This window comes from Amaranthus tricolor, chromosome 6, assembly GCF_026212465.1.
Source record: "Amaranthus tricolor cultivar Red isolate AtriRed21 chromosome 6, ASM2621246v1, whole genome shotgun sequence".
Taxonomy (NCBI): domain Eukaryota; kingdom Viridiplantae; phylum Streptophyta; class Magnoliopsida; order Caryophyllales; family Amaranthaceae; genus Amaranthus; species Amaranthus tricolor.
Window position 1 is genome coordinate 26,956,076 of NC_080052.1, and position 22,992 is coordinate 26,979,067.

The following is a 22,992-nucleotide window of genomic DNA, read 5'->3' on the forward strand; positions in this document are numbered from 1 at the left end:
TATTCTCCAGACCTGCATCGTGAGGAACAGCGTACTGCCTCCATCTACAACATTCGTCAGAACTTTAACTCTAGGAACAGTAAACTGTCTTCAAGAGCAATTTCCCAACTTCTTGGATATTTGAGACATGTACTTCTTTCACGAATCAAGTCATAGGCTTCATCAACGATTCACATTAAATCGGATATATACCTACAAAACAATCTCTAAAATATGTTTGTTTATTTAACAGTAAAGTCATCATCAAAACCTTAAGAGGCCAACAACACCTTATGCACTAGTTCCCCCTTTAGATGAACACGTTAAGGACAACTCTTGGAGGTCTTGGGCATGTGATACAACCTACATTGATGAAGGAGAGTTTCATAAGGATATGATGTTTGATAACAAGGATGCCTTATTAGACGCTGTTAGATCGTATCATATTCGTAGGAACGTTGAGTACCGAACTGAGACTTCAAATCAAACCGTGCTTACCTTGAAGTGTAAGAGATGGTGTGCTTGGAGGCTAAGGGCTAGGAAGAGCTCCTATTCACCTTCATGGGAGATTGTTACATATAAAGGGAAGCATGAGGGTTGTGTATTAAATACTGAAAATGTGTCAGCTGGACACATTCATTTGACATCTTCCGTGATTAACAATGTTATTAGAAATTGTGTTGCTGAAGACCAATTAAGGTCTCTGTGGTGCGACAAATGGTGAAAGACCAATTTGGTGTCGAAGTGACCTATAAGCGGGCATGGTGTGCTAACCTCGGAAGACTCTTATCCTCTCCTTCCTTGCTTCTTGAAAACAATGCAAGTTTCTAACCCCGGGACTGAAGTTGAGTGGTTCTTTAAGGAAGATAATGATGTTGGTGTGTACGTCCGTCCTAGTATTAGAACTTTCCAACGTGTGTTCTGGGCTTTTAAACCTAGTATTGAGGGGTTCAAGTATTGCAAACCCCTTATTGCCATTGACGGAACACACTTGTACGGTAAGTATCGCCATACATTATTGACTGCGATTGCTCAAGATGGGAACAAGGGAATCTTCCCGCTTGCCTTTGCTTTGGTAGAGAAGGAATGCATAACTGCGTGGTCTTGGTTTATGGCATGTATTCGTAAGCATATGATGCATAGTCCAGGTTTATGTATTATTTCTGATAGACATGTGCGCATTCTAGCAACCATGGAGGAGCTGGAATGGCAACCACCAAATGCTCATCATAGGTTTTGTTTGCGGCATTTGTTAAGTAACTTCAACCGTCAAATGGGTAATGTGAAGCTGAAGAAGATGTATGGTAGAACTGCAGAGCAAAGATAACCACATAAGGTTATCGAGGGATTGAAGGCTATTGGTGTTGCCAAACGAGAAGCTCTTTTTTGGATTGATCAAGTTGGTGATATGTGTAAATGGTCAATATGTCATGATGGAGGTTATAGGTATGGTGTTACTAATACCAACTTAGCCGAAGTATTCAATAACGTAATGAAGGGTGTACGATTCTTGCCTATAACTACACTTGTGAAATTCACCTTCTACCGTGTTAATGATTATTTTGTTAAAAGACGCGAGAACGCAAATGCATGGCTAATTGGGGGAAGTAAGTACACTTCACACGCCACAAGAATTATCGCCCGTAATACTGAGAAGGCAAACTTCCATGAGATCGTCGCATTTGACTACAGACGAGGCCTTTTTCAAGTTAAGACTGGACGTGGTAATAGAGGATCCACCAAGGGTGGTAAAATACAAAGTGTGGATATGAGAGAGAGGAAATGCACTTGTAACAAACCCTCCATATATCACTTACCTTGTTCTCATGTTCTTGCCGTTTGTATTAAAAGACACTTATTGTATGAGCGTTTTGTGGACTCCTACTACACTACCCAGAGCTATGTTAATACATATGAATCCATATTCATGCCTTTGATTGATAAGAGGTCATGGCCTCAATACACCGATGTTGAGGTGATATACGATCCAGCGAGATGGACTAGGAAGACCTAAGTCAAGGAGGATCACCAACGAGATGAACGAAGGAGCAAGGAGACGCAACACTTGTCGACGGTGTGGTAGTTAATGCACGGATCATCCCCTACATTCAGTGATCAAGGTTGTACGACTTCCACCTCATCGCTTATGGGAGAGTCGATCGGGCTTTAGTCACGACTTTAGTCGAGCGGTGGCGCCAAGAAACACATACCTTCCACCTACCTCTAGGTGAAACTACTGTCACTTAACTTGGCGTAGCTGTACTTAAACGACTTACCATCGAGGGACATGCCGTCTGTACCGTTGGACGCCAGCTCGAAAGTTGGCAAGATATAGTTCATAGGGTCTTAGGAGTCCGACCTCCCCCAGAGGTAGCCAAAGGGAGTGGGTTGCGCGTAACATGGCTTGCGCAGAACTTCTTGCACCTCCCTGAAGGTGCTGATGAGGCTACTATTGAGAGCTTATATCTAATTGTTGTTGTCTTGTTCTCCAACAAGACTGGCAATAGGGTACAGCTTTGGTACTTAACGTTGCTTGATGCGTCATGGGAGGTCATCTCCGGTTACAGCTGGGGTTCCGCAGCCCTAAGTTATCTGTACAGGAGACTTTGTGACGCTTCACGGAAGAACGTGAAGGAGATAATCGGGCCCCTAATTATTCTCCAGGTAATACTAACTTTACATGTTATTGCTTTGTTTCTTACTTTGTTCTTATGTTTTGTTTACTTACTTATATTTGTTATTCATAGCTTTGGGCGTGGGAGCACATTCTCATTGGGCAACCGATGTAGACTGTGAGACGTGGTGCATTTGCGCCCCTAATTCTTCCACCCCCAAATGTGTCGTATGGATCGCGGTGGTCCTTGGATAAACATACAAGGACCCAAATGTGGTGTGGGCTTCTACCGCGGTCAATTGGATCTGCTTCGAGCTGACCAGGTAAAGGCTTCACTTACTGGTCTTGTAACTATTACATTGCGTATTTTATTAGTTACATTTTCACGTGTAGTTTCGATTGGACCCTTACCCTGCTGAGGCATACGCTGCATTTCCTCAGCACTCAGGCATATTGTTAGGGGCGTGGAGAGCATCTGTACCTCTGATTTGCTTCGACATAGTCGAAGTGCATCTCCCTGAGCGCGTACAGGGCATCCCGCCGCCATGTGACACAGAGGCGGAGCTCCATCACAGCTCACGCAAGGGTCGAGAACCCAAGAACTGGCTCGAGATCAACTTGCGTCATATCGCTCGTTGGGAGCACAGGCTAGAGCTGCTGGCCCAAGGTCGCCGATCGATGTTGTAGGCGCACCTACTTCGGCGGATTACATGTCGTGGTTCCTCTCCATCACTCGTCGATGGATGACACCACGAGGTATCATCGCAGCTGCCCAGTACGCTCCCGCAGCACCGACGATGACACAATTTGTAAGTATTATTCCATGTTGATTATTATCCATAGAGCTTACATATTATAGATCTCATTAACTAAAAATTGAATGCAGGCACAGGACATTGCAGCTAGCATCAGCTCCAGCCAGGAGGAGCCTGTACGGGAGATTACCCAAGGCATACTCCTAGTGCACCATGTTTGATATGGTGCAGGTTTTAAAAAGAATCAAATATGCTTGGTTCAGATTTGAATGAATTATTAATCAATGAATTGTTCAATTCAACATCAACTTAGCAGCAACAGAAGAACAGAACATAGCAGCAGCAACAGTGCAGGACAACAAAACATTCGCTGACCAGTCCACCTTACAGCATGACCCCAGCCTTGACCATGGAGATCTGGACCTAGCCAATCGTGGGGACGTCACATCTATACACGGACCTTGCCAGAAAGGTCCAAGAGCCATGCTAATAGTCCACACAACTCTCGGAAATCCGTGCACAAGGTACCCCAGTCAGCAGATAGTGTACTGAGGAGCAGCTTAACATTTTGACTTAGTTTTAATTTCTGTTTTGTGTTTTAAAAACACAGGATGTAATGCACATGATGTTATTAGCCGTTAGCTAGCTAAAAACCTATAAATATAGGTTGCCTCTCATGTATATTCATTCAGTTTTGTGATTAATAAGAATTCTTCTTCATTTCCTCAAAGTTGTATTCCTCTCCTTTGTGTGTGCATTTGTCCTTAAAATCTCAGCCTAACAAGAACGTGTGGAACATCTTCTACACTCTAATTGTGGAACAATTTAGAGTGTCATCTTTCCCTTATTTGAGTGGAACTCAAGGGAGGGTGTGTGGAGTCATTCCTCGTTGGTGAGTGAAGCCAAATCACAGGGTGACTGGGCTGGCCTGAAAACCAAGAATTGGTTTCTTGGGTTGATTGGTGGTTGTTTTGTGTGAATTGGAGTCAATCATCCTCCACATAATTGAGAGGACTGATTGTGTGCAAGATTGAGAGTCCGAAGGATCTAATCTTGGTGCACCTAGGGACACAGTTTCAGCACTTCATTCCAGAAGTCACTGTGCCTGACACCACTATGGACGCTCAGGGGTCATCTCCTCATCATGCCGACGTTCATCTTGAGGAGGTAGACTTAACGTGCTCCGAGTATGGTGCCGGGTCCTCACATGTTGCTGGATCATCCCAGTATCAATCGCCTCCCCTAGTCGAGCGTCATGCGACTGTCTCTTACTATCGTAGGAGGCGTCATAAACCGTCACAGTTAGACAGGGTACAGGAGGAGGATTAGCATTAGTATACTGATTTTATATATTAAACATTAACAACGTTTTGTATATATTGAATATTTGTAACATGTGGACTGTTGTGTATATTTTGTAATATATATATGTAGATGTGTATATATGTTTATCGTATTATCACACGTTTATTATGAATGAAATGATGTTAATTACTCAGAGTTTTTGGCGATGAATCATTCTGCCAAAAATTAAGTATGAATTTAATCAAAATTAAACAAACAATCGTATTCAAAGAGGGAAAATACTCTCGAAAATTCAACACAATTTTATTCATGTTCAACGAATCCATATCAAATTACATAGTTCATTCGTTAAGTTAAACCACCGCCGCTAACTAAGATTGCTTATTAAACTTTCTCATAATCCTTTCAGTCTCTTCTTTCCTATGTGTCATTTCATCTATTTGTCTCTTGAGATTAAATACCTCATCTTTAAGCTCTTATTTTTTTTTTCAAGCCATTTGGTACCCTCCGGAGCAATCCATCTAAAGTATGTGCAACCGAATCCTTCATCCAAGTAGAATGGACAAGCAACAAAATCACGCCAGGATCGATATCGCTCCAATCTGTATTAATCTCAACTTCATAACCACAATCACAAAGCTCTTCAATAGAATGTTCCTGTGACATCTATGGAACACATATGATATGGTAACATAAGTAAACATTCAAAAATAATATTAACATTTATAAATTGAGAATAATACTAACATAATACTTTATGTTACCTTCAAAATCGATTAACTAGAACAAGAATGATGGAGTTTGGATACAATAAAGTAGGAAATGATGGAGTATTTATAAAACATAATAACAACGGCTATTTTCAACTTCATAACGGCTATTTTTCAATTTTACGACGGCTAGTTTAAATCATACAAAAAAGTCAAGAAAAGTCAAACCAGGTCAAAGATCAAGTCGTTGTTACTAACAGCGACATTATGGTTTGACTAGTCAACCATTAAGTCGTTGTTAGTAACATCGAATTCACCCTTGACTAATTTTTGACTATTTTTTTTAATTCGCGGTTAGTAAGAGCGAGTATTTGACTAGTCAACCATTAAGTCGCTGTTAGTAAAATCGACTTCACCCTTGACTAATTTTTGACTATTTGTTTTAATTCGCTGTTAGTAAGAGCGAGTATACACCAAACCTAACTTTAGAGCCAAGGACGCTTATTTTGGGAAAAAAGTTGAAACGAAGCTGGTTTTTTGAATAAAGTTATTAAATCGTATTATTTTTTTCAAATTTTCCTCTGATTTCCGGCCTATTCAGCCCAAATATAGCTAAAAGCCCAATATTTCCGACCTATTTATATTGAAAATGTGCAGGGTAAAATACAATTATTAGGGATTATCAAGTTTATTAGTTAGGTTAGAAAACAAGTTGCTATTGCAAGAAAAAGGAGGGAAAGAAATTTCCCATCAGATGCAAAATCAGTACTCAATAATTTACAACCATAATGAAATAATTATTTAAGTGACTACTATAGTGCCAACACATCAACTCCTCATGTACAAAAATAAGTTTTAGCTTTAGTCAAATAACACACACATTTGTATACTAAACCTTATCACAATTCAGAAAGAAAGAATCAGTCACAAAATCAGAATCATATAAAAGTTCATCCCCAAAAATGGATCTTACGAGAATCATGATTTAGTCTAGTGGTTGAGGGCTTTCTGTTTCACCTTTGAGATAGAGGTTGAATTCACGGTTAGTCTAGTGGTTAAGAGCTTTCTGTTTCGCGCTTGAGGGAGGTTGGATTCAAGGTTAGTCTAATGGTTAAGGGCTTTTTGTTTCGCCCTTGAGAGAGGTTGGATTCGCAGTACTTACAGGTCTTCTGTCGGTAAGGATTCTCATCTAGCCTACCACGAATCACAAAAAAATGGATCTTCAATTCCCTCAACCCAATCAGCTGGCTGCTGCAGCTACTAGCGTGCTTGCCTTGTTATTCTTCCTTTACTGTCTTTTAAGATGGAAAAACAATACACACAATATGAAACAGGAACCACCCTATCCATCTGGTTCATGGCCTGTTATTGGGCATTTCCTTCTTCTAGGAAAACTACCACACATAACATTAGGACACTTAGCTGATCAGTACGGTCCAATCTTCATGATCAAGCTCGGTTTCAAACGAGCCTTGGTTGTCAGCAATGCAGAGATCGCTAAAGAATGTTTAGGAGCCAATGACAAAGTATTTGTCAACAGACCACACAAAATTTGTGCAGAACATTTGGGTTATAACTTTGCTATGCTAGCCTTTAGTCCATACGGTAAATATTGGCTTGAGATGCGTAAGATCATCACCGTTGAGTTCTTGTCTAATCATAGAATTGAGATGTTTAAACACATTAGAATTACTGAGGTGAAATCAGCCATGAAAGTTATACATGAACACTGTAATAAGAACAGAACATTTACAACTTGTTCTGATATATTTGACATGAAACAATGGTTTAGTGACATAACTATGAATACTATAGTGCGATTGGTTTCGGGTCAGTCATTGAAGGAGTGTTATCAAGGCGAGGAATATGATCGGTATGCAAGAGCAATCAGGGAGTTCTTAGAATTGGCGGGTGCATTTGTTCTTGCTGATGCATTACCCTTTTTGAGGTGGTTTGATATAGGTGGGTATGAGAAAAAGATGAAGAAAGTTGCAATTCAGATGGATTGTGTAACTCAAAAGTGGTTGGAAGAGCACAAAAAAGGAAGAGGTTCTAATGAGGTTGAACAAAAGCAGGATTTTATGGATGTAATGCTAGGGATTTTTGAGGCAGGAGGGAAAAAATCTTTCATACATCAGGTAGATACAATCATCAACGCAAATTGTATGGTAAGTAGTTTTACATGTTTGTTAACCTTGAGTTTCTCTGGCTGAAAATGAACTAATAAATGACTTTTTGGTTGGTTGAATACTAAAAAAGTCTGTACATGACTTTTAAGTTTACTTAAAAGTTGGCTTTTACGTTGACTGTTGGGTATTTGACCCAATAAACACCAAACAACCAATAGCTAAATTTTTACCATCTTCTAAATAACTAGCTTAAAGTCTTAAACATCAGCTAGCAAAATCAGTCAATACTTTCGGTTAATCAAACCATGGAATAGCTCCCGCCAACAACCAAAACCTAAGTCTAGTTTCCTATCTAGAGCTAATACACATAAAACTAACCAAGAAAGATGTGATTAATTCTTCCTCCATAGAAATTGATTTTAGCAGGAGCAGATAACAAAATCTGCAACTCAGTACAATGTTAATAACAATCACAGATAACAAAGATGGATGACTTATCATGAATAGGAATCTCTAGGGTTTACCGAGGAATTTTAAATCCAAATCACACCCAAAACAAAAAAAAACAAGCAATCCAGAAAACAATGATGGATCATCATCATGAAGCTATGAAATTACAAAGATGCATGACTTACCATAAATATGAATCTCTGGGTTCTCCGGGAAAACACCCTACAACAGAGCAGAAAATTACAACATTCAACAAAATTTATCATCTTTGGCAATCCAAAAATGTATTAAACAGGAACTTTGTTTTCATAAGCCTCTCTAGCTTCTAAGAGATTGGGACAATATCTTTGAGAAAGAATTTTAGATAAATCTTTTAGATAAATTCGACTCTTACCAAGTTCAATACTCATTTTTTTCCAATCTGAACCATGCTTTTCATAAGATTTCATGACATACTCAATCTCTTCTGGGGTCCACTCGCGGGTCCCACTTCGTTCAAACAATATATGAGCCCAGAATAGACAGCCACATAAGGTCTATAAGGCAAAGCTTCCCCAATTTCTTTCCAACAGTCTTTCAATTTTGGGTAGGACTTGCAATTCACGACCATTTCTAAACCTTGTTCACCCAGATGGTTACAGCATCTTGGACAATCTCCTCTTCTTTCGAGAATCGCTCGCCACGTATCAAGCCATCATCAGGAACTTTCTTCTCCTCAATGTCACCTTCACGATTCCTCTTCTTCCCTTTGCTAGAATTGTCTGGAAGGGTGAAAACTTCTACATTATCAGAAAACGTTACTTTTCTTGATTTCTTACTGCTATTGGAATTTTCAGAAGGCTCAGCAGTTTTACTGTTCTCATTATTCTCTAATACAGCAGCATGTAAATCTTCTACAGTATTAAACCCAATAGAGTGCTTCTTCTTCTTTGAACTGCTCCTATCCCTGCTTTTCTCACTGTTATTGCTCATGCGAACCATCCTTGTATTTCTTTTTTCTCTTCTTGTTCTTCACATACTGAGCGTTTCCAAAACCTCATCATTGATATGATGTTCAACCAAATCAGCATCTTGTGTTTCTAAAGCATGCCGATTAACCCCTCCTTCCATACTCGATCCAACACAAACATTAGACAATGAGCCACCATGTCCATATCAATATTCATGCAATTAAGTCCCTGACTCGATAAACATTTTTAGTACAAGTCCCTTGTTAGCATTCTACATGCCAACATACAAATGAGTAAGCACAAAGTGATGTCATATTCAATCAACCAACTGAACATTACTAAACATATCCTTCAAACAACTAGACAAGGAATTCACGTATTTAATGATTAACACTACCCATATGGCCATATAAATAAAAGTGTTGACTGAAACCAGTGGTAGTCCATAAATTGGCATTAGTTCTTGAGAATCAGTGGATTCCGGAAACATCCATATCATCAGGTAACCAATCATCCCAAAAAAAGTTTCGTACATAAAGCAACAGACTCTTAAGGTTTGGCTAGAAGAGAAGGATTCAAGGAAGGTTATTGGAAAAAAATGTTGCTCTTTAATTATATTCTTTGATTGTGTAAGCTACTAGCCAGAATCAAACTATGCAAAAGCATTTTTTTAAAAAAATTGAAGAAGCCAAGGCACATCCTATCCTGTGATGCCCAAGTATTTACAGCCTTCCCATGACCACTTTGCTATTACCTTCATCCCAGATAGGCCAAAACCACTCACTACAAATCTACCATTTGAATATGCATAGCCAAAAACCCTAAATTAATTATCTAATATTTTAAGAAATTCAAACAAATTACCTAAATCAATTGTAAAAGTAAATTACTAATCAATTGAAACTCTAATAAATTCAAAGAAATTAAATATAAAACCTAAATTTATAAGTTTAACCAATTAAACTAAAACCCTAAATTGATTAACAAATATGGTTTGAGCCTTGAGGTATTGGATGATCATCTATCATGAAAAAACGTATAGCAATTAACATTCAAAGAAATGAAAAATCTATAAGAAATTTAAAACTTTTAGGGAAAAACGAAAAAGGAAAAAAGTATACACTTTGGTGGGCGGCGGCCGGCTGGCGGCTGCGGCTGTGCGGAAGAGCCTGGGGCGTGGGCTTCCGGACGTCAGTGAAGGAGGTCAGTGGCTGGGCTGGCGGGTGGCGGATGCAGCAGGTTTTGAAATTTATTAAAGTTGCAATTACTCAAAAAGTGTTTGATAATTGAATTTCGGCTATTTGATCCAATAAACATCAAACGCCTAATAGCTAAATTTTACTAATATCTTCTAAATAATTAGCTTAAATCAGTCAATACTTCCCTTTAATCAACTCATGGCTCCAGTCAACGATCAGACCTTAAGTCTAGTTTCCTATTTACAATGGACGCAATTATCGTAACACTCCGGCCCCTCGAACCGTCAGTGGCTACTCATGGAAACTGTAGATTGACCCCACAAACCAACACAAGTCTTTCCAGCGTACTTTGGCCTCACTCGTGCGCACCCGGAAAAACTTCCTAGGAGGTCACCCATCTCCCTCACCAAGCACGCTTAATTGTGGAATTCTTAGCAAATAGGCTCCCTAAAAAAGAAGATGCACCTTATTGATATGAGTAGTCTACCAATCCTTTTTCAAGATAAATCTGGGGTATTATAAATATAGCATAGAAATAAAGCTAATACACATTGAACTAGCCAAGAAAGAAGTATCATCAAATGCAATATATAATATCTAGCCCACCCTCTATGATTCTATTGTATTGTTAGCTAGCTTTGTATCAAGTTTATATTGCGTTGATGGAAATTTGGAAGATGTGATTAATTCTTCGTTTATAGAATTTGATTTTAGCAGGAGCAGATACCATAGGCGTAACTTTAACATGGGCACTATCCTTGCTACTAAATAATAAAGACATCCTCAAGAAGGCTCAAGCTGAGCTAGATACTGTGGTAGGAAATGAAAGACACGTAGAAGAATCCGACCTAAAAAGTTTAGTCTACTTACAAGCAATTCTCAAAGAGTCTATGAGATTATATCCTCCTGGACCCCTTTCAGTCCCGCGAGAAGCCATCACAGACTGCACCGTTGGTGGCTACCACATACAAGCAGGCACGCAACTCTACATAAATCTTTACAAATTACAAAGAGATCCGAAAGTGTGGGAAAATCCTTTGGAGTTTCATCCGGAAAGATTTCTTACAACTCATAAAGACTATGATGTTAAAGGGAAACATTTTGAAATTCTGCCGTTTGGCACTGGTAGAAGAATCTGTCCTGGTATAACTTTTTCACTTCAGACAATGTTATTTATACTGGCAAATTTACTCCATGAATTTGATATCTCAGTCCCCTCACATGAAGCTGTCGATATGACCGAGAGTTTTGGATTAAGCAACATTAAAGCTACACCACTTGAAGTCATCCTCAAAAGTCGTCTGCCTCACAAACTATAAGATGTGAGACTAGTACTATTGTTATCAACTGATTAAGTAATCATATGTGTGTTTATAGTGACGCGGCAGATTTAGGTGCCCTCACGTACAGGCACTACATTTTTAAAAAAAATTCAAAAATTTGCTACAGTCGGGTTTCGAACATACAGCCTAGAGGTTGTGAGGTTAAGGACAAAGTCATCTGTGCTATCCCACTTTCCTTGATGATAGAGGATTTTAATTGTATTTAATATATGTTTAATTGTACAACAAATCCTAATTAAATGCAGTTACAATTTTCAATACATATTTAAAACCTTTATCTAAATTTATTTGGGAGACGGTACCATGGTGCATGATATTCGTAGACGACATAGTGCTGGTAGCAGAAACTAGAGATGAGGTTAGCAACAAATTGGATGAGTGGAGGAAAGCTTTAGAAGGTAAAGGAATGCGCATTAGCCGTACGAAAGACTGAGTATTTGCGCTGTGACTTTAGTGGGACATCACCAGTAGGTGAACCAGAGGTGTCCATAGATGAAACAGTCGGTAAGAGTACAACCAAGTACAAGTATTTGAGATCGATCATTCAAAGGGATGGAGAGATTGACGGGGATGTAAATCATCGTATACAAGCGGGTTGGCTCAAGTGGCGAGCAGCCACCGCAGTGCTATGTGATAGGAAATTCTCAAGTAAGTTAAAAGGAAAATTCTACCGGGCGGCAATCAGACCTGCTCTGCTATATGGGACCGAATGTTGGCCTGTAAAGAATATTTTCGAACATAAGATGGAAGTTACAGAAATGCGTATGCTGAGGTGGATGTGTGGCACACATTGATGGATCGAATTAGGAACCAAGAGATTAGAGACAAACTAGGGGTAGCCCCTATATCTGGAAAAATGCGCGAAAATAGGTTGAGGTGGTTTGGTCATGTGCATAGAAAGGCTTTCGACGCCCCTGTGAGTAGGGTAGAAAGCATTATAGTAGAGGGTAAGAGGAGTCGAGGAAGACCCATGAGAACTTGGGGTGAGCAAATAAGAGTTGACTTGCATGAGTTAAACCTCTCTTTGGACCTAACTAGGGATAGGAGCAGTTGGAGACGCCATATCCATGTCTTAGATTACTGATGTCCTCTTAGTTTACCTTTTAGTGTCCTTAACCTCTTACTTTTATCGTTTCCTTTCTATTAGTTCTTTGTTTTCTTTTGTAGTGGTTCTACTTTTATTTTTATAGGCCTTTAAGTTATCTTTCACGTGAAATCACGTCTCTTTATCATCCTCGAGTCGGGGGACTACTTTTATTTTTATAGGCCTTAGTTTTCTATGAGGGGCATATACTGGTTAGGATGATGATGATGATGATGATGATGATTTAAAACCTTTATCCCAATTCTTCCCTTGTTTCACGGTTCTTCAACAAATAGCCGACCCCCCGTCCACCAAACCAACCGCCATCTGCCGAACTCCCACCACAGTGCCTGTCGCCTGCAGCCGCCCATCAAGTAGCCAACCCACCACCATAACTCCATATTTCAAGAAAAAAGGTACTCCTAATTTTTTAATATTTTATAATTTAAAATATAAGTAAGACATCTATAAATATTGATTTTAATTTTAATTATGCTTTTGGTTAATTGATTATTATGTTAATTTAACATTATTATCATCATCATTGTTGTTTTTTTCCTTTAATTGCCTCAATGTTTTTTTCCTTTTATTAGAGTTGATGATCATATATAGAGTTGAATTGAAACAATTATTCTTATATTTAAGTATTTATGATTACGATTAAGATTATTTAAATTTTCTATTGAATTTTTTTTTATTAATTGTACTTCCACTGAATTTGCGTTCTGAATTCGCCACTTGATAGATTCAAATATGTGTGTAAGTGTCTGCTCAACTATTATAAGAATAGCATCATTTGGGTTTGAGATCACATTTTCTGATGAACATTTGACTGATTTGAATATATACGTATACGTTATTATACGGATTGTGCCATAAACAAGTTGTTCTCAAGGCTCTTATGCTTGCAAATTTGAATAAATAATGACAATGTAAAAAAGTGTATAAATGTAAAAGTATAAGATATAATTTATATAGTAAATTGGTGATTCTATTTATTTAGATTGTTATAAGATCTCAATTGTTACGTACTTATTTATTCTTAATTTTATTATAAAATCTTACTAGTCTTTATTAATATTAATTTAATTTAGAAAAAATAAAATGTCACACTTGCCTTAATTTATATTTTCTCTATTTCAAATTATTTGCAACGTTTATTTCTTTCACATAGTCCAATGTAGTAATTTAATTCTTAATATTTCTAATTATACATAATAAAAATTTATAAAAATTTAATATTAATAATCATTACATTGAGATAAATTAAGCAAGATCTCACTTCACTATATTTTAACTTATAAATTAAAAATTAATCACAAATTAAAAATGATAAGTAAATAGTTCAAATATTACTAATATTACGAATAATTTGAAAAAGAGAAATTACTAAAACATTGTTGTTCCCTCACATGTGCCCCTCAAATTAACCCCTCCTCTCCCCCATTTAATTCGATTATGATTTGACATTTTGCTCAATATATATATATATATATATATATATATATATATATATATATATATATATATTATATATATATATATATTAGTAATAGAACGATAGAAGTACTATATTCTCTTACATACCTTTACATAATTCAAACTTTCATACCATAGAAAAAGGTTCACCTTTTCTACTTATATCATCACAAATGCAACAACAACAACCGTCTTCTTCTTCTACCTCTTCATCTTCATTATCTAATTCTAAGTGGATTGTTGTCAATTATATATCCAAACTCCTATTTTTCCTCAAAACTCCTCGTTTTTTCCTCCAACACAAAAAACCCATCAAAGGGAGACATGCTTCTTATAATCATAACAACACCAATAAAACTGAATCTTTAGAAACAAAACCAGAGGAAATCATGAAGGGGAAAACACAGGAAAACCAGCATAATACTGATCAAGGTATGGCCGATTTTTTATGTGTAGGGTACTCAATCACATATTAGTTTATGTTTTAATTTATATAATTATTTGTTTTTAAGCCTTAAGATTTTGAAAAATAAACCAGGACAATGTGAATTTAGGATATAACTACAGTACATGTCAGTGAATTAATAGGACTATTATTTTTCTGTTTTATATGTGTTAAAAAAATCAACTTAAATAAAAATTTAAGTTGATGGACGAGGCTAAATATTTTTTATGTACTTTAAAACATTGCCCTCCTCATACTAACATTTGTCATGGACTTTTGATATCATGTTAATAAACTAACTCAATCAAAAACTTAAACTGATTACAAAGGCTCTAGGATGTATGTTGTAAGTATACTTAATTCTATAAACCGGGCCAAGGTGAATTTAGGATGCGTATTGAACTAAATCGACTATGTCCCTTGAACAGGGCTTAAAAATTTATTGTGTATATTTGTTTTGTGTCAGATCAAGGTGGACTGTTGCAGAAGGCAGTGAAAGAAATATTGTTTGGAAAAAGGGAAGAAAAAGAGAAAGCTGTGAAGGAGATAAAACGTTTAGCAAATGAAGATGTTAAAGTAAGAAGGAATTTAGGTGAACTTGGTGTTATTCCTCCTCTGATTTTCATGATTGATTCACATGCTGTTTCAGTTTCTCAACGATGTTTGGCTGTTCAAGCCTTAACCCAACTTTCCAACGGTACTTTCACGTATGTTTTCTTGTTTTATTTTATTTTGTTTAGCAAACAATGCTTTTGTTAATAAAACATTGCATTCGAATTTGGATTACATTTTTTTATCAAACGATTTAAGTGAGAAATATACGTGATAACAACAAGAACAATGTGAAAGTCTTAAGTCGACTATATGAATCAATATATCAGTTTTAATAGTTGTTAATATTAATTATTATTCTTTTTTATTTTGGATTTTCTACTATCTCAACATGTAAATCTAGATTTTCAGTCTTCTTCGTTATCTTTTAAAGTCTCTCGAACTTTAATTTTCTATCTTTTTTAGTAGTTTTCCAATATTTCATCTTTGCACATGACCAAACTACTGAAATGATTCTCTTTTATCTTTTCTCCAATTTTTGCAATTCATGAATATTTTCTTATATTTTCTTTTCGAATTATATCCCTTAAGGTGAAGCATATTCATCAATCAAAACAATCACACTTTCGCTACTCCTATTTTTATTATAATCCTTTCTAAAAGCCTAACAATCTAATCCATATAGTAGTGTTGATTTATAGTCATTTGATAAAATTTGTCATTTAATTTTAAAAACACACCTCAATTATATAATATTTTAGTAGCCGCTTTTCATTTGTACCACCCAAACTAAATTCCATAATTCATCATAAAAAATTCCATACTTTCATCATAAAAAATATAGTCTAATTGTACTAACAACGGAAAATGACCTAAGGTCGGCACAGCTTACTCAAGTTATGTTACTTAACAAGTCAGCTATTGCAATCTGTTTCTAACTTCTTTATCCCCTTCTCCAATTTGTTCAAATTGAAACTATTTTGGTAATCATGATGTGGGTTGTTCTAACAAATTGTTGCCATGTCACTAATTCTCCCGTTGGATTGATGATTAAGATGAGAACCTCATCTTAACCACAAGAAAATAGAATCAAATGTTGAAATGAACCCAATCAAAATAAATTATTTTCATATTAATAATTATTTTTCTAAAAAGAAGAATTTCTTTTAATATAGGTAAACCACTTGAAAGTATTAACTTATTTGTTAGTTGTTTATTATAGAAAAACAAAATGAAAAGTTAATTAAATAGAATTTTAATTAACTAGTTATTTTTTCATTAAAAAATAAAATAAAATACTATTTTTTTAAAAAAATAAGGCCCATTGTAAAAGTTTAAAACAATTTAATAAAAAGTAGATTTATGATTATAATATCTAGCTATAAAAGAGAATTAACAGTACCCAATAAAAAGTACTCCCTCCGTTCCTATTTGTTCTTCCTATTTGGGTATTTCACAAAGATTAAGAAAAAGAGAATCTTTGGTGGTAGTGAGTATTATTTTAATTATATAATAGTGGGAAGTAATGATTGTATTGGAAGTATGAGGTTGTAGTGGGTATTATTTTAATTAAATAGTAGTGTGAAGTAATGATTGTATTGGAAGTATGAGAGAGAAAATAATTATAAATAAAAGAAAATGGGTACATTAAAAGAAAAGGGGGATTTTAAGGGGTAAAAGTGAGATAAAAACTTTCTAAAAATAGAAAGTATTCTAAAGTGGAAGAACTTTTAAAACTACCCGTTACAGTAATGTGGAAGATCAAAAAGGAACGGAGGGAGTAGATTATAAAAAGTAGATTTATGATTATAATATGTAGCTATAAAAGTAGATTTATCACCAATGGGAATTGACAAACAAAAAAGCCAATGTCATTGTGAACACTTCCTCCTCATTATCCCTCACGCTTGAATATAGTGGAAATCCACCCAAACAGTACCCAACTTACCATCTTAAATCCAATGTGGCAGTTATATTCGATAGGCAAAAAACCTTAATAATATTAATTTGTAATATAATTCGAGTTGTTTAAATACACATTTAAAAATGAATATTGTATTCTGAATGAGTTTACTTACATGCATGGACTCGGTTTGTTTAAGACAAATGAAAAACTGACTTTTAAACTAAAATTTAAAAGTTATCAAAAATAATTTTTTCTTTGACTTGTAAACTCGTTTTTCTCTAATAAATAATTAACAATTAGTAACTAATTTTTACAAATTATTTTTATAGTAATTATCTTAAATAATAGTTTCCAAACAAACTACTACTTTCAACTGATTAAATCAACTAACAATTATCGCAACAATTTCGGTCAACAATCAATTGTCAAAGCAACTCACAATTTAATTATGGATTGAAAAAAATAAAAAATACTAGTAGATTGGTGGCCATAAGGTGCGCTTAATGTCCATTAGGAAGGGTGGTGGACTGGTTTGGAATAACACCCACCAGGCTGACATTTGCGAACTTCATCACATAATTCATACTCTATTAGTTAAGAGTTTGGGCACTTCTCATTATTAACATTATCTTGTCATTTTACTCCCATTTTCAAAGTTGGGTAGGTGTCATGTCATACTTTATTTGTTTATTTTTTATTTTAGTTTGTTTTAATAAATTTGTTATATTTTTATTTTGAGATACAACTCTAGCCATCACTTTTACTCTTTATACCCTCTTTTATTTTTAAATACTTCACAATTTTAACTTATTATACTCAATTTTATAGTCCCCATTCTATAAGCAAATAGAACAAAATGACTCGAAAGCACTTGGCAAGATATGATTCCTATATATCAATATTTGAAAATAGTTTAAGATTTGTGAATAATTTGATGATGATCTCATGAAAGTTGACTTGAAATTATATAATTCCAAGGAAGATCTTGTTATTCAATTGTCTACACATGATCTTATTCTACACATATGGTTTCTAGTTGTGGACTTTTTGGTCCTATTCAATTATACTTTTATTTTATTTTATTAATTAATGTTGTTGATCCTATTAGAATGAAACCCCGCACATGTTATACTAATCAACTTCACAAGTTCTAGGAAATGAAAGAAAAAAATTAATAAAGATAATACCTTTAGAATCTTAGATGTTATCGATTTCATTATGGTAATCATAAGGTGAGATTCTTATTATCTACACTAAGAAAGTTAAGATATTTATATTATTTTTTCGTTTATTTTATATTTTTTCATTTATTTTATATTTTTTCGTTTAAAATATTTTACTTTAAAAAAAGAAATTTAAAGAAAGTTTCAAGAGATATATAAAAAATAAAATATATTCATATAAAATTTTATTAGATTCGTATTATATATATATATATATATATATATATATATATATAAAAGAGGGATCCATTGAGAAGGAGTTGAAAATGAGAAGGGTAAGAAGGACTCTACACCCTTGATTTCACTAAAATTAAAAAAAAATCTATAGTCATGATTGAGCCAAAAACTTATAATTGTAAAAGTAACTATGTTACACAGAAAGGTAACTATGAAATAATTTTTAAAATATTCTTAATTTATAACATAGTATCCTTTTTTGTATATATAGTAATCAAACAAAATCAAACAAAAATCCTTCTCACCCTTTTCATTTTAAAATCCTTCTTATTTGATCATATATATATATATATATATATATATATATATATATATATATATATATATATATATATATATATATATATATATATATATATATATATATATATATATATATATATATATATATTGCATAGTGTCCAATTTAGAAAATTTGAAATGAATAAACTAATTAATATAAAATTTTTTTAAAAATAAGCAACTTTTAAACTTAATTCCAAAATAAGCACTTTTTTTCCATAGCACAGATTCGGGGTTATTCGCTGTTACCAATAACGAACAAATAAGTTTGGTAAAAAAAGTCAAGGCCTTTGTTCGCTGTTTGTAACAACGAACAAAATTTTTGACCAAGCTTTTTTGTTCGTTGTTATTAACAGCGAACAATTACAACGCTTTCACTTGCTTGTCTCAATTTTAATTGCTACTTTTTTGAGTGAGGTCAATTTTACAAAGCTAATTTGTAGGCTTTTAATTGTTAAAAAGTTATGATTATCAACTTTTTAAATTTTAATAAAATTACCCTTAATCCAATGATTATCAATTTTTCCAAATTTTTAGGAAATAAAATAGAAAAGTTAAGTTTAGATTTTTAATTAAAATAACATTAGGTCACTTTATGGAGTATAATTAAATAAATCACCCTTAATTCTATAGTTATAAACTTTCCCAAATTTTTAAGGAAATAAAATAGGAAAGTTAATTTTAGGTTTTCAATTAAAATAACCGTAGCAATTAAAAATTTTAATTTTAGGCTTTTAATTATTAAAAAGATACGGTTATCAACTTTCTATAATTCAATAAAATCACCTTTAATACCATTATTATCAAATTTCTCAATTTTTTGAGGAAATAAAATAGAAAATTATTTTTAGATTTTAATTAAAAAAACTTAGCAATTAAAAATTTAAAATTTTATGCTTCTAATTATTAAAAAGCTACGGTTATCAACTTTCCATAATTGAAAAAAATCGCCCTTAATCCTTTATTATCAACTTTCGACTCTCTAAATCACCCTTAATCTTATGATTATCAATTTTCCCAAATTTTTAGAAAATAAAATAGGGAAGTTAATAATTAAAAGTCTATAAATTAGCCTTGTAAAAATAACATGACCCAAAAAAATAGCAATTAAAATTTTAGCATTGTAATTGTTCGCTGTTAATAACAGCGAATAAAGAAGCTTGGTCAAAATTTTTGTTTCTGTTACTAACAACGAAAAAAGACCTTGACTTTTTGACCAAGCTTCTTTGTTCGCTGTTACTAACAGCGAACAAACCAAAACCTGTGCTATGGGAAAAAAGTGCTTTGGAATTTAAATTTAAAAGTTGCTTATTTTTGAAGTTTTTATATTAATTTGCTTATTTTTTTCAAATTTTCTGCAATTTATAAATAAATATAATTTAATGTAGTGTTTGGGAACAAATATTTTATTTTAAATTATGGATTTCAATTATGAAATCATAAATGAAGAATTTGAAAATGACAAGATTTTGGTAGTCATTCTCAAATTCTCAACTTTAACTACTTTAAATATAATGGTGGAATTTAATCTAAATCCAAATTTGAAAATTTATGATTCGCCAAACAATAAATTTGAACTAATTTTAAATTTTCAAATAAAATCATCGTTTTCAAACATAACATAAGACTATTTAAGTTAATATTAACATTCGTTTCCTATTTGAATCTCGATAAAAAGAGGAAGATTACAATAAGCTAATCATGATATTGGGTTTTTGATTGAACACATTATAAGGGCGGCAAAGCAGCATGGGCTGGTAGGGGTCGCCCCTACGCCCTATTTCACGGTCTATTCTCACACTATTTTTTTTAGCTTCATTATAATCCAACTTTTTCATGATTTTTCTATAATAATTTCATCTAATTATTAATCATGAATAATCTCAACTTCAGGGGATATTTGCTTAAAGTAAGTAATCCGATGACCTGCTATAGTAGATAATTTACCAAAAAAGTAAACTGAAAATTGATGTAAAATTAGAGAAAAATTTTGAAAATTTACATATAAAAATTCCAAATAATAAAATTAATATGATTTTTTCTTTTTAACATTTTTCATACTTTTTTTTCGATACTTTATTTTAATTTATCTTTCTTTTAAAAAAAATAAAACTTATTATAGCAAGTCATTCAATTACTAGGTTTACTTTAGGAAAATATTCCCAAAGTTGAAAGTATTCATGGTTAATCAATAGGTAGGATTATTCTAGAAAAATTATTAAAAGGTTGGGTTATTCTAGGTAATTTTTCCATATTCTAATTATATATTGTTAATATTATTTCAGATTTTTTTTGATCCTTTAACTTTTATTTTCTAACTTCGTTACTACGTAGTAAGCATTCCTTTGCAAGCACGATACTAATAAATTTGAGTCTTTTTGCAGGAACAAGGCTCTAATTTTAGAGGCAGGAATTTTAGCAAAACTACCTACAAACATTGAAGAACTAGAAGATACATTGTGTTATGATCTTTCACAACTACTCTTATCAGTATCATCACTATTCAACACTTATTTCCCTTTCAAACATTCCACCTTAATCTCCTTCTTACTTAACATTCTCCAATCAAATAAAACAACTAATAAATCCAAAGAAGCATGTCTTGGCACCCTATACAACCTCTCAAATGTCTTAGAAAATTCAGAACCATTGATCTCCAATCATGTGGTTGACATTCTTTTAAGCTTACTATCTTCATCTAGGGACAAAATTTTAGAACAATCTCTAGCAATATTGGGTAACTTAGTAGTAACTTTGATGGGTAAAAAGGCATTAGAAGAAAACGAGGCGATACCCGAGTGTTTAATAGACATACTAGTATGGGAAAATAGGCCTAAATGTCAAGAATTATCAATATATGTATTGATGATTTTGGGTCATCAAAGTTCAAAACAAAGGGATAAGATGGCAAAATTAGGAATTGTACATACTTTACTTGAGGTTTCCTTGTTAGGGAGTCCTTTGGCTCAAAAAAGGGCCTTAAAATTGTTGCAATGGTTCAAAGATGAAAGACATGTTAAGGTCGGGCCACATTCCGGGCCACAAACAAGGTCGATTTCGATGGGATCGGGTATGAGTGATGGAGAAAGTAATGAAGGGAAGAGGTTGATGAAGAAGATGGTGCAACAAAGCTTGTATAAGAATATGGAGGTGATTACTAGAAGAGCTAATACTGCAGGGGAATGTTCTAAGTTTAAGTCATTGGTGGTTAGCTCAAGTTCTAAGAGTTTGCCATACTGAATACTCCGTCTGCCTTTTGAATTTGCTATTTCACATTTCTGTTAAAAGCTTTTATTTTGATTTGTGTAATTCAGTGAATTCAAAGCGACAGAGATAAGATATCATTTTAAACAAACTTTTTACAATGAAATTTTGAAATTCAAAACACGTTTAATTTGCACATAGATGAAAATTTAGCATATTTCTCTTGCTTAGAGAAAATTCAAATCAAATAAAGGGGGTTATATTTAATTTTTGAAGAAGAATTCAAAATTTGTATTTTTTGGTTGTAAACTTGTAGGTTTCATATGTTGATATGATTAGATACATTAATGTTTTCAATGTTGTTTTTTTTAATGTAAGTGAAATACCTTGTTTGAATTTGTACTTTGTGGTATCAAGATAATTTTGAAATTTTTTAATGTAAAATTAATATGATTGTGTAGTTGCGATAAATTACTCTAAATATTTAGATTAATATACAAATTAGTCTCAATTATTCACATTGTAATAATTTGTTAGTGTCTTTTTGAAATGCCTAAGACAATTGTTTTAGGGGCTAATTGTTTAGATTAATGCACAATTTGTCATACTTTGCCAAATGAGCGATGACATCCACAAGAAGTTGAATAAGAAATTCTAAGCCTCCTAGTCAAGAAGGTGGAGTCTCCCAAACTTTACTAACCTTTGTTACTTGGTAACAAATTAAAGGAGCAACTTTGATGAGTATACTTTTAAATGTTTGATTCAACTCAAAGCCCATCAAAAATTAATTGATTGATCATAATCCACTAAATTTTTGACTCCTAATTCAAAATCAATTAAACTTAAAATTTTTTAATAATGACAATCATATTACAACAATAAACCATTTTAAAATTTTGTCACTTTTGAATCAAAACCCATTGAAGTTTTAATTAATTTTGTGTTTTGAATCAATTTTTCTTCGTTAAAATTTTATAATAAAATATATGGTAATTGTCTTCAAAGTTTTTTTGTAATTGTTGGGTAAATCTGAATCTATTAAACAATAAACGACATTAAAATCAACCCGTTCTAAAAATTTTCATAGCTAAAATCAACCCAATCCAACCCGACCCGACCCGACCCGACCCGGACCTAAGTGATTGA

General features: G+C 33.6%; 3 protein-coding genes across 9 annotated transcripts; 2 read left to right on the top strand and 1 right to left on the bottom strand.

Moving 5' to 3' along the window:
• Positions 1–4,876: 4,876 nt before the first annotated feature.
• Positions 4,877–10,505, bottom strand: LOC130814774 (uncharacterized). Of its 6 annotated transcripts, none has more exons than XR_009042487.1 (3): positions 8,337–10,299; positions 8,128–8,164; positions 4,877–5,319 (listed from the first exon to the last, which is right to left on the bottom strand). XR_009042487.1 is itself a non-coding variant. In XM_057680964.1 (3 exons), exons 1-3 carry the CDS (start codon positions 8,921–8,923, stop codon positions 5,297–5,299), a joined length of 423 nt encoding a protein of 140 aa, XP_057536947.1. In that variant the 5' UTR covers positions 8,924–10,299; the 3' UTR covers positions 4,916–5,296. The 6 variants fall into 6 exon arrangements, 4 of the variants coding, with proteins under 4 accessions (XP_057536947.1, XP_057536946.1, XP_057536945.1 ...); XM_057680964.1 differs by having other exon boundaries at positions 4,916–5,319; positions 8,561–10,299; XM_057680963.1 differs by lacking the exon at positions 4,877–5,319 and having other exon boundaries at positions 7,493–8,164; positions 8,561–9,120; positions 10,014–10,505.
• Positions 6,176–11,717, top strand: LOC130814772 (cytochrome P450 CYP82D47-like). 2 transcript variants are annotated; one of them, XM_057680959.1, is made up of 2 exons: positions 6,176–7,501; positions 10,793–11,717. In XM_057680959.1, exons 1-2 carry the CDS (start codon positions 6,578–6,580, stop codon positions 11,408–11,410), a joined length of 1,542 nt encoding a protein of 513 aa, XP_057536942.1. In that variant the 5' UTR covers positions 6,176–6,577; the 3' UTR covers positions 11,411–11,717. The 2 variants fall into 2 exon arrangements, with proteins under 2 accessions (XP_057536942.1, XP_057536941.1); XM_057680958.1 differs by having other exon boundaries at positions 6,177–7,531.
• Positions 11,718–14,110: 2,393 nt separating this feature from the next.
• LOC130814773 (uncharacterized) lies at positions 14,111–22,215 on the top strand. Its single transcript, XM_057680960.1, has 3 exons — positions 14,111–14,429; positions 14,909–15,149; positions 21,027–22,215. Exons 1-3 carry the CDS (start codon positions 14,171–14,173, stop codon positions 21,880–21,882), a joined length of 1,356 nt encoding a protein of 451 aa, XP_057536943.1. The 5' UTR covers positions 14,111–14,170; the 3' UTR covers positions 21,883–22,215.
• Positions 22,216–22,992: the final 777 nt, after the last annotated feature.